Consider the following 12,221-nt stretch of genomic DNA (forward strand, 5'->3'; position numbering starts at 1 on the left):
GCATGATCCTTTATGGCCCGAGTGATAATTATAAGTAAAAGGTTGGTGGGAAATTATATAGAATCATTCTCTTTGAGTTATAAGGAAGACACTTTGGTTGGGAACGAGCTATAAGATCCCGAGTCTCATTTTCATTCTGCCTTGAAGATGCAATAAGCACAGACATTGATTTGTCATCGTCAGCTTGGTCACATTTTGTCCCTGGTGATTCGGCTGACGGGTCCTTCTTGGAGATCTAATTTTTTAAAGGCCTTGTGGGTCTTACGTGTTTTAATAAAGAACTGGGTCAGGGTGGCCAGCCATGAACATTTTGAACCCCCGTCCCACCCCCCATCTGGAGCTGAAAACTGTCAGGGAAAGGCCTGCAAATGACCCCCTCAAACTTTGTGCTGTGTGTGACATTATTACATGTCAAGAAGCATTCATCGATAGCTCCAGGAATCCTTAAGGGCTTTTGTGGAAACCGGCATTCAGGCCAACCTGGATAATGAAATAGATGCGTGCCCATGGGAAGCCTTAAAGCCAATGCTCAAAATTATTGGAGCTCTAACAGCCACAGTGATGCAAAGGATCAGCTTTCATTTTATTAGCGGAGAGTTATTATCTGGTTTGCTGGAGATACGGGATACGGGTAAACTGTCCTCGGGGAGCTTGTTAGGTGTACTCTAAGCAGGAATTATAAGAGGGATTCTAGATGTGATGAAAATGCACAAGGAACAAAAATCCTCAATCCACGGTGCTTCGTGCTGCATTCCCCCAGCTGCCTAGTCACAACTCTCCGACTCTCTCTCTCTCTCTCTCTCTCTCTCTCTCTCTCTCTGTGACATTTCTGTCTCGCCCTTCCTCAAAGAGTTCATGGAAGCGGAGACAGTTTCCCACTTCATTTTATCCTCCCAACAGCCCTGTGACTCATCCGAGATCATGCTGTGAGCTTCATGTCGGAGTGGAGATTTGAATCTAGGTCTCTCTTGGATTGGCAGCACCCGCACTGGCCCTTAGAGTCAGAGTTATACAACCACCTCTTAAAAACCGTGTGTCCAGTAAAGTGGAAAACCCCCACAAGGGGCTGAGCTCACTCTAGAAAAAAAATGACTCATGGTATGAATTCAAAAGAAGGCAGCCCCTCTCCAGATCCCAGATGGCTCAGGAGGGATGAAAGACAGTATGGCATAGTGGTTAAGAACAGCGGACTCTAATCCAAAGAACTAGGTTTGATTCCCCACATGCAGCCAGCTGAGTGACCTTGGGCTAGTCACAGTACTGTTAGATCTGCTCTCAAAGAGTAGCTCTCTCTGAGCTCTCCCAGCCCCACCTACCTCACAGGGCATCTGTTGTGGGGAGAGGAAGGGAAAGGTGTTTGTAAATCATTTTGGGACTCCTTCAGACAGAAGTGGTTTAAGAATTTGTGGGGCCCATAGCATCAGAGCCAGTTTAAGGTTTCACGGGGCCCTAGCAGAGTACGATTGCAGCAGGAGCAGGCAGACTGGGGGTGGAAGGGCCCCAAAAAGGGGAAGAGGTGTCACTTTGAGTGCTATTCAAGTGAGAAAAGGGAGGAAGAGAGGCTATGGCCCTGATCCATGGGGGGAAGGCACCTCGTGGGGCCCCTGGAAGTGCAGGTACTTTAGCACGTGCTACATGGCTAAACCGGACCTGCCTTCAGGTAGTGAAAAGTGGGGTATAAAAAAGCAGCTCTCCTCTTCTTATCAAGCAAGGCAGGACCAAGGACAGCTCCCACCACAAGCGTTCAAGGGCAATGGCTGTTCCTTTGCCATAGGGTTGAACTCCTAAATCAGGGGTAGTCAAACTGCGGCCCTCCAGATGTCCATGGACTACAATTCCCAGGAGCCCTTGCCAGCATTCGCCAGCGAATGCTGGCAAGGGCTCCTGGGAATTGTAGTCAGTGGACATCTGGAGGGCCGCAGTTTGACTACCTCTGTCCTAAATGTTCAAACTGCTGGGCCAGGGGTAGTCAAACTGCGGCCCTCCAGATGTCCATGGACTACAATTCCCATGAGACCCTGCCAGAAAACGCTGACAGTGGCTCATGGGAATTGTAGTCCATGGATATCTGGAGGGCCGCAGTTTGACTACCCCTGTGCTGGGCTGCCTGCAGTGAACGCTCTTCTTCAGACTGGACCTCCGACTGCCCTGGAGCAAACTTCTGCTGACCTGCCTCCAAGGGAGAAAGTTTTCTGTGCTGTAGAATAATGGCCCGAGGCACTCAGACTGGTTCATGTCAGCATTATGCAATTTCTGACAATTTATCCTATTGCTTTAGATCAGTCAGAGACAGTATTCCGCATTCCCACATTTTAATGATACATGAGCCCATCCTTATAAATAATGCCTCCTATTTTTATGAATCAGAAATCAAGATGCACTCATTTCTCAAGAGATGGTTTCAAATGTGTCAGGCTTAAATTGGTATGCACCCAGGTAAAGCTACTGTATTGAGTCAGAAGAAGAAGAGGAGTTGGTTCTTATATGCCACTTTCCTCTACCCGAAGGAGTCTCAAAGTGGCTTACAGTCGCCTTCCCTTTCCTCTCTCCACAACAGACACCCTGTGAGGGAGGTGAGGCTGAGAGAGCCCTGATATTACTGCTTGGTCAGAACAGCTTTAGAATACGAAGTTGGCTTTTATACTGCACTTTTCTCTACCCAAAGGAGTTTCAAAGTGGCTTACATTTGCTTTCCCTTCCTCTCCCCACAACAGACACTTTTTGAGGTAGGTGGGGATGAGAGATCTCTGACAGAGCTACTCTGTAAGAACAGCTCTAACAGGACTGTGACTAGCCCAAGCTCACCCGTCATGTGGAGGAGAGGACTCAAACCCACTCTCCAGATTACAGGCCACCATATTTAACCACTACCCCAAGCTGGCTGTCAGTACATCCATCTGGTCTAGGAACCCACCTCATAGGGTGTCTGTTATGGGAAGGAGAAAGGGAAGGCGACTGTAAGCCGCTTTGAGCCTCCTTTGGGTAGAGAAAAGCGGCATATAAGAACCAACTCTTCTTCTTCCTCTTCTTCACCTTGATCCTCCTCCTGCACACCACAGATCAGATTTCACTGCCTTCAGTTAGGCCTTGGTCTTTTTCATGGTCCACAGAGAAATCCTTATCCATTTCTGCTGGCTGGAACATGGAGTCCCACAGCATGACCTGGATAGCTTACATGCAGGGGCTTCCCCCCCACACACACACACACATAAGCAGCAAGAGGCCCCCACAATATCCGCAAGATTCTAGTTGATTCCGCATTCCCATGCAGCCATGATGGCCTAGTCACAGCTCTCGAAGCTGTTCTTGCAGTGCAGTTCTCTCAGGGCTCCCTTAGCCTCGCCTACCTCACAGGGTGTCTATTGTGGGGAGAAGAAGGGAAGGCAATGGTAAGCCAACTTGAGACTCTTTCCAGTAATGAAAAGCAGAGTTTTTTAAAAAAAACAGCTCTTCTTCTTTTCATGTTTCCCCTTTGAGACAGATTAAAAAATAATAATAAACCTTCATTGATCCATCGCCAACAGAAAACTATGGAGTGTCAGCTGTTAGAGCATTCATCGGGATGCTCCACGTGTAAACCTAATGGGAAGTGGATGGAGCTAAGCTCTGCCCCCAGCTCTAAATGTTACATGCACCCTTGCCACATTCAGCCCTCAAAAGGGCAGGGATGGTTTTTCACACCCCTGTGTTAGACACAACCCTAGCAGAGAAGAAAAGGACAGGCAGATCTGTATACCTGCTGCAGAACTACTTGGCGAGCCAAAGGAGAAGAATTTTTTTCAGATCAGCTTCCAGTCTAGGCAAGCACTTCCCCCCTCCCCCCATGACCTGACTCCTCTGAAGCCCATTGTCCCTTCCTGCTTCAATATTGCTATGACTGCAGACTTCTGCAATGCAAAACAGAGCACATTTCCCTCGCTTTTGAACAGAAATGGAACCTTGGAGCCGGACAAACACAATGTGAGCTGATTACTGGGCAATTAGCTGCAGCAAGACAGCCCTGGTCCAAAGCCACCTGGAATGTGTCTGAAAATCAGTCCCACCGGCAAGAGGGGAGGGAGCGGGAAATGTTGGTGCGGGCTGACAAAGAGCCTCTGCAAGAGCCTTGGGAGGAAACATAGGGATTTTGGTGCACTTGGTGTTTGAGAGGCTACCATGGATGCTGCTGTTGTGGGACTGGCTTTGCCTGCTTATGGGCTTCTCTCTGCTTTTCCCAAAGCCCACTCAATCTGGAAATGTGAACCATTACCAAGAAACCCCCCTCTGCTTTTTCCTATGAAGCATCCCATTGAGCAGAGGTAGTCAACCTGTGGTCCTCCAGATGTTCATGGACTACAATTCCCATGAGCCCCTGCCAGCAAACGCTGGCAGGGGCTCATGGGAATTGTAGTCCATGGACATCTGGAGGACCACAGGTTGACTACCCCTGCCATTGAGCATCCCAGAGACAAAGAAGAAGAAAAGGCTGTTTTTCTGTACCCTGCTTTTCACTACCCAAGGGAGTCTCAAAGCGGCTTACAATTGCCTGTCTTTCCTCTGTCCACAACAGGTACCCTGTGAAATAGGTGAGAGAGCTCTGAGGTCATCCGGCAGGCTGCATGTGGAGAAGTGGGGGAACAAACCCAGCTCTCCAGATTACAGGTCTCCGCTCTAGCGCTCTTAACCACAACACCAAGGTGGCACCTTTTCCACCACTCCTTCTGCATGCAGGTAGGCATACATCCACATGCCATTTAGGAATTGCCCATTTCCTTTACAGTGAGCCATGCTACGGTTTGGGTCAGCTTGCATCAACGAAGGCACAGACTCATCTGTTAACACTTGCAATTCAGGCAATCTAGATGCACAAATCCCAATCCAGTTAAATTGAGGATTTAGGTTTATATTAACTTAATCCAGCTCACCAAGAAGCTTATCTTTTAGTATGCTGGGCACATTTTTTAAAACAAGATAGGATGAAGGCACCTGTGCATCACTGCATCACTGCAGTTTGCATGGATGCTGAGGCACAGCAAAAAGAGACAGCATGTAGCAGAACTAGAACAGATTAAAACCCCTGTGCAAAGGAGGGGGTAGGGGAAGGTGGCTGGCTGAGGTAGTATATGAGGTTGACAACCCTGCAAGAAAGCTCATACATGTCAACAGAAGCAGGCATCCCCCCTTGTGTAGCCCAAGCAGAAAAGTGTGGAGTCAAACTGAGGGCCAAAATGAAACAAAGTTCAAGTCCAGGGGCACCTTTAAGACCAACCAAGTTTTATTCAAGGTAGAAGTTTCTATGTGCACACACTTCTTTAGACACAACCAAATGGAAATGACCAGTCCATACAGAGAAGATTTTGACATGACCGTTCTCAGTCAGAAGTTATTCATTGTTGGTCCGATTTCAAGTAAAGCGATACAAGGACGGGGGGGGGGGGTCATACAGCAAATTTCCTTCCATTAATGAGCTGTCTCAGAAGTACTACTTCAAACAGTGCTGATTTTATCACCACCTTTTTCCACCGCAGAATCCTCTTTGGAGTTGTAGGGAGGGGCTGAGTCAATGGAATCAAGGCATCTCAATGGTGCTGCTATAGCATTGACGTGCTATATTGGTTTAGCACTAGAGCGTTCTACTTAGGACATTAAAAAAAGTCAGCAGAAAATTGCATGGGAAAAAAGGGCAAGGGGGAAAAGCAGCACTGTCAGAAGTTCTATGGACATTTCAAACAGCACACCACGGCGATTTAGAAGCGCAACAAAGGGGCAGAAAATGGAAGAAAGTCGTTTCCCTCAAAAACAGCTCAACCACGCTTTGCTAACCCAACCCTGGTTGGTTTGTTTGAATAGGTAAATAAATTCTGCTAGCAGCCGGTTACTACAATTGCAGGAAATGACAGGAAAAAATTCTTTAGCAACCACTTACTGAAATGGAATATTAAGGCAGTTTGAAAATGGCCATATAGGTAGAGTGTAAGCAGTAAATTCAAATACTTTGGCCACCTCATGAGAAGGAAGGACTCCCTGGAGAAGAGCCTAATGCTGGGAGCGATCGAGGGCAAAAGAAGAAGGGGACGACAGAGAATGAGGTGGCTGGATGGAGTCACTGAAGCAGTAGGTGCAAACTTAAATGGACTCCGGGGAATGGTAGAGGACAGGAAGGCCTGGAGGATCATTGTCCATGGGGTCGCGATGGGTTGGATATGACTTTACACCTAAAACAACAACAAGCAGTAAATTAGCATGAATATGTTTAACAGATTCAGGGACCAAACAGGAATATCATGCTTAGCTTATATGGCTACCATTTGTTTGGGTTTAATTCCAGGGGAAAACATAGTATAGGAAATAAATATGTCAAAATTGGAGATTGATGGGCAGATGTATCTTAAATTGTGGAATGCTGAGAGTAATTAACTATTTCTGCCTTTATGTCCCATGCATCACCTGTTAAGCATGGAGGTGATCTTACAATATCTTCTTTGCAGTGGGGTAATTGGCAATGTAGAGTTATCTCTCCTGTCCCTAGACCAGAAAATATACTCCAGTATACCATTACAAATTACATTACATTCTACTATTCGTTATGTTACATTATAATCTACTATTCTAATCTATTGTTCCAAATAAAAAATGAAATGAAATAAAATAAAGAGGATGTAAAGGCTGAATGAGGTTAACATATGTAGTGAGATAACAAACCAATATTCATATTAAGTCCTGGGGATTCCATTGTTCTGACTATTGTAATAACTTGCAACTCATCAATTTCCCTTTCCAGTCTCTTCCTAAAGTTCCTTTGCAATAAAACAGCTACTTTGAGGTCACCCATTGACTGTACTGAAAGGCTGAAGTGTTCTCCTGCAGGTTTCTCAGTCTTGTGATTCTTGATGTCAGATTTGTATCCATGTATCCTTTTGGCACAGGGTTTGACCTCTTTGTCTTATGTAGAGAAACAGGGGGGATGGTTGGCATTTAATGGCATATACAATGTTAGAAAATGAGCATGCGAATAAGCCTGAGATGGTGTAATTGATTGTGTTGTCTGGGTGCATGTGGCAGCAAAGTTAGCATCTTGGTTAATTAGAAGCTCTGGTATCAGTATCCACATTCCGGTTCAATGTTGTGCTATTGTGGGTGAAGTGTTGTTTGAGACTGACACAGTTCCATGATTAGAATCTTTCACTGTCCCTTTTCCTTCCCATGGAGCTAACGGCAAGTTCAGAGATGCTATTTAACATATAGAAATGGCAAGGAAGGGGAGGGTTTTTAAGACTCTCCAGCAGAGATTCATTCCAGCTCCTTCCTCTATGTAGGCCTGTTAAATATCCTAACTTTTTAAAAAATGAGATATTCCCAAACTCATGCAACTGCAGTATCACATATAGTTTGACCCTCTGTAATAGACCTCACTGCTGAATGGCCACCGGAATTTCCAAAACACATGGAAAGAGAGAGCTGTTCTTACATGCGTTAGAATCCAGGTGAGTTGTGAATGAAAGGCAACTCTACTGTTTCCACCAACGCAAGTCAGCTGTGGATTCAGCAAAGAAACGGGTCCTTCTTGGCCAAATGCCTATGGAGCCCTCCCTGTCAGGCGACCCAAGCTTTGCAGACTTTGTTCAGGGGTGTGATGTCACCAATATCCTCGACATGAAGTCCTTGTCTTTGGGCGCATCCCGTCTGCAGGGCACAAGAAGCTTTAGGGTGCAAATTCTTCAGGCAGACCGAGTCGGAGGACTCTCCGTCAGTGAAGATTTTGTTCCGCGCACCAAAGCCACTGGTGCTGACGGTGGCCCTGTCAGGGTATGCCTCTTGACGGGCCATCTCATCAGAGCAACTCTGGAGCTTGAAGGCTGCCCGGAAGCCCCTCTTGAAGTTCTCGTTGAAGTAACCGTAGATGATGGGGTTGACGCTGCTGTTGGAGAAGGCCAGCCAGTGGGCGAAGGGGAAGACATAACTGGCCAGCAGATTGATCTGATGGTCCTCCAGTTGGACGTAGTCTGTAAGCAGCATCAGTGTCCACAAGGGAAGCCAGGAGAGCATAAAGAGCAACGCCACTAGGATCAGCATTTTAATGACCTTGACTTTCCTCCGGGAGACCACGGTATTGCACCTATCTTCGCTGACCACCTGGTGCCGACTCACCGGGCCTGAAGATCTGTACAGCTTAAACCCAATCCTGCCGTACATGAATGTGATCAGAGTCAGTGGGGCTACGTAGATGTGAACGAAAAGGACTGTGGTGTAGACTTTGCGCATCTTGCTGTCAGGCCAGGCCTCGTAGCAGGAGTACAAGGGATAGGCCATGCTCTGGTTGTCGTCGTACACCATGTAGCTATCCTCCAGCTGAGCGACTGTGAGCATGACAGCAGAGGGACACATGATGGTGATGGCCAGCACCCAAATACTGACAATGGTGTTGAGGGCCTGGAAAAGGGTGAGCTTTGACTTAAACGGATACACGATGCAGCGGAACCTGTTGAGACACAAGGAAATGGCGTGGAGAAACAGGAGGCCTCTCGATCACTGAGTAAGGCATGGAGAGGTGGGAAGGAGGTGCCTCCCCAGCTTCAAGCCTCACATAAGCCACTAACTGTTGAAATTGCAACCAGCAAGTAATTTGGTGAAGTCAGCCTTGAAGGGCTGTTGTGAAGCTGTTTAAGCTTCTGAGCTACACTTATGGACTCACCAAATGGTCATTATGAGGTTGCAGTGGGGAGGAAATCCCAAGCATATGGCTGGGATTCCCTTTGTTTAAGCTGGGCTCCCGCCCACTTCCTACTTCTTTCAGAAAAAGATTAATGTGTGTACTCTGAAGCAAGGAGCAGCATTAAGGCTCTCTGCTGATGTGTAGGCATGCAGTCTGCTTGAGCCAGAGGCTTGCAGTGTGTTTTGTAATGATCTTTTAAGCTTTTGTACTCTGCTTCAGTAAGGAGACTGAAGCAGATGAATATGATCTATTTCTGTAAATAATCTTTCCAATAAAGATTACTCTCTTTTAACCCTCCAAATGCTGTGAGTCTGGATCTGTGCCTCATCCACAATGGCAACTAATAACTGCATACTTTCAAAACACTCTGTTACTCTGCAGCTTTATTTCTTTGAAGGGACTCAGAACCAAGCTTACTCCAAAAATCCCAACACTAATAATCTCCACATTTCTCAATAAGTTCTTTGGTGATTTGCCATGGTCTGCTTTTGTGTGGCAATTCTGGACTTCCGTCGCCATCTCCCATCCAAGTACTAATCAGGGCTGACCCTGTTTAGTCTCCTGAGATTGGAGAATACTTGGCCAGCCTAAGCCATTTGGGTCAGGGTGTGATCCTCATGGCATCATTCTAATTTCTGTTCAGATTTATCTTGTCTCTCTTCTCAGGAAAGTTTCACACTTTCAGATGCAGTGCTGGAATAACTAGTCTGGAAAAAATCTCCTGTGTGACCGACTTCTGTGTCCTTAAGGCTGCCATACGGAGAGCTCAAAATGAGAAGCACGCTGCAAGATCATCAGAGAATGACATCAAAACGTTACCTGTACTTTATTAGAATACACTGACTTCGTGTGATGTATTAAATTAACAGGGCAACCTGCTGAAATCAATAGGCCAAATTAGAATATGCGGACTGTGTGTGATGTGTTAATTTAACAGGCCAATCTATTTAAAGCCGTGGGCTGCATTAGAATATATTGACCTTGTGTGATGTGTTAAATTAACAGGCAATCTATTGAAAGCACTGAGCTTAATTAGAATATATTGGGCTTGTGTGGTGTATTAAATTAACAGGGCAACTCACTGATTTCAGTGGCCTTAAACTGAAGTGACTCTGCCTAGGATTTGCACTGTAGAGCTGCTCTCTGCAGGGGTGGCACACCTGTTTCCATGCATGTATCCAAAATAAATAAGGACACTTCCCTGAAATGAAGAACAGGGGGCAGGCCTATAGGGAAGGCAATTTACATTAAGGGCCTGCAACCTTGATAAATCTACCTTATCTTTCCTGCCCCCATTATATTCCCTCCCCTTTTCTCTGCTGCTTTCAGACCTCAAGTCTGTCCACTGAGCTCTATACAATACAATTTTATTACGGTCATAGACCAGCATAAGAAACATCCATTAAAACCAGGAATTAAAACATCTTAAAATATAGAGAATACAAAAGGTAGAAAATACAAAAGGTAGATAGACACAGCTGTCCAGATTCACTGTCCACTGAGCTCTGTCCCTGAGGCTGCAACACATGCAGTTCTCAGGAGTTATTCACCATCTCACCTGTCCACAGCGATGGCCACCAAGGTGAAGACCGAGGATGAGACAGACATGCCCTGCACGAGGCCACTCATCTTGCAGATGCTGTTGCTGAAGGGCCAGCCTAGGAGACAACAAGGGGGCGGAACCGTCAGCCAGAGGCCAGCTCACTCGTAAGCTTTTAATAGGCTGGCTCTCTTTTTTTTTCCTCCAGTGGGGAGAGCAGTCTCAGCAACTTAAGGCCAAAGGAGAAAATGAGGTTGTTGCCCTCAAAGCCAGTTATCTGTCGATTCAGCGGAGCAAAGGGTCCTTCCCATCAAATGTCGGTCTGATCATTAGAGTTGCCAACTCTGACTTAGGAAATTTCTGGATATTTGGGGATAGAGTCTGGGCAAAGAAGAGTTTGGTCAGGGGAGAGATCCCAGTGAGGTACAATGCCCTATACACCAGGGGTAGTCAACCTGTGGTCCTCCAGATGTTCATGGACTACAATTCCCATGAGCCCCTGCCAGAGTTTGCTGGCAGGGGCATCTGGAGGACCACAGGTTGACTACCCTGCTATACATCATACTCCAAAGCAGGTATTTTATCCAGAGAAACTGATCTCTGTTGTCTGGAGAATCAGTTGTAATTCTGGGAGATCTCCAGGCACCACCTGGAGGTTGGCAACCCTACTGGCCATCCGCCTTCCCCAGTCATTACCGTTTACCCCCCAGCAAGCTGGGTACTCATTTTACTGACCTTGGAAGGATGGAAGGCTGAGTCAACCTTGAGCCGGCTGCTGGGATTGAACTCCCAGCCTCATGGGCAGAGCTTCAGACTGCATGTCTGATGCCTTACCACTCTGCGCCACAAGCGGCTCTGTGCCTCTGCATAGAAACCCTAATATTCCTTGGTGGGATCCCATCCAAATACAAACTAGAGGGCTGACCCTGTTTCACTTCCAAGATCTGACAAGAGCAGGTGAGCCTGAGCTATCTAGGTCAGGGCAAATGACGTTTGTTGTCTTCTTGCAAGTACAGCCGGTACAAATAAGCCCTTATGCACATAATGACTTGGTGTTGCTTTGCTAGTCTTTTCCACTTTCTTCCCCCCCCCCCCAAGCATCCCCCTACCAACCCCTCTTTTCCTTACCTGTAATTAAATTGTCCACTAGCGTGGTGGGCACACAAAACATGCCCACCAGCAAATCGCTGATGGCCAGGTTGAGAATGAACAAATTGGTGACCGTCCTCATCCGGGCGTTTCTCAGCACCACGAAGCAAACCAGGCTGTTCCCGACCATGCACAAGGCAAAGATGAACAGGTAGGCAACGATGTAGACGGCTGCAATAGACAGGGAATGCTGGTAATACGGCGAGTAAGTCAGGTTCCTGGTGGCATTGAGGGTTCGGTTCATGCTGCTTGCAGAGGGCTCCGTGGTAGGGCAGGAATTCAACTCACCTGGCAGGGAAACTGAGAGGAAACCACCAAAGGGTTAATGGCAGGAGCTGAGATGAAGCAGACCTCGAGACGGCAACTTTATCGGAAAGTTATCACCATTGGCCATTAGTTCAGAAACTAACCCCACAAGATTAGGGGGTCACAGTCAGAAGAGAGAGGCTACATCTCAGTGGTAGAGCAGAAGGTCCCAGGTTCAATTCCCGGACTCTCCAGGTGAAAGGATCAGGTAGTAGGTTATGTGGAAGACCTCAGCCTAAGACCTTAAAGCAGTCTTTCTCAACTTTTTGATGACTGAGAAACCCCCTGGAACCTTCTTCAGGCTTCAAGAAACCTCAGAAGTATGCAATAGTGCAGAATATGGTTGGAAAGCACAGCTGTGTACATGCCCACCTGGGGCTCCTTCCCACCTCCTCTACGCCCATCTTTAATCGCTTTAGAGTGGGGATCGGTATGACCATATATGGTTAATATCACTACAAATGTTTGGCACATTTTAAATATATGTATTTAAGTTAATTAACTCCCACCCACTTGGAAAACCCTTCCAGGGCA

At 46.8% G+C, this 12,221-nt stretch overlaps 1 protein-coding gene across 2 annotated transcripts; it reads right to left on the reverse strand.

The window, feature by feature from the left end:
* Positions 1-5,286: 5,286 nt before the first annotated feature.
* LOC143821467 (neuropeptide FF receptor 1-like) lies at positions 5,287-11,662 on the reverse strand. 2 transcript variants are annotated; one of them, XR_013225804.1, is made up of 4 exons: positions 11,361-11,662; positions 10,251-10,350; positions 7,448-8,458; positions 6,145-6,194 (listed from the first exon to the last, which is right to left on the reverse strand). XR_013225804.1 is itself a non-coding variant. In XM_077305451.1 (3 exons), exons 1-3 carry the CDS (start codon positions 11,623-11,625, stop codon positions 7,573-7,575), a joined length of 1,251 nt encoding a protein of 416 aa, XP_077161566.1. In that variant the 5' UTR covers positions 11,626-11,662; the 3' UTR covers positions 5,287-7,572. The 2 variants fall into 2 exon arrangements, 1 of the variants encoding a protein (XP_077161566.1); XM_077305451.1 differs by having other exon boundaries at positions 5,287-8,458.
* Positions 11,663-12,221: the final 559 nt, after the last annotated feature.

This window comes from Paroedura picta, chromosome 12 (assembly GCF_049243985.1).
Source record: "Paroedura picta isolate Pp20150507F chromosome 12, Ppicta_v3.0, whole genome shotgun sequence".
Classification (NCBI taxonomy): domain Eukaryota; kingdom Metazoa; phylum Chordata; class Lepidosauria; order Squamata; family Gekkonidae; genus Paroedura; species Paroedura picta.

Bases quoted from the DNA above. Each gene is read 5' to 3' on its own strand.
- LOC143821467 (XM_077305451.1), bottom strand. From the start codon at position 11,625: ATGAACCGAACCCTCAATGCCACCAGGAACCTGACTTACTCGCCGTAT. The intron at 10,351-11,360 runs GTAAGGAAAAGA...GTTGTCTCCTAG, and splicing joins AGTGGACAATTTAATTACAG to GCTGGCCCTTCAGCAACAGC. The intron at 8,459-10,250 runs GTGAGATGGTGA...GTGTCTCAACAG, and splicing joins GTGGCCATCGCTGTGGACAG to GTTCCGCTGCATCGTGTATC.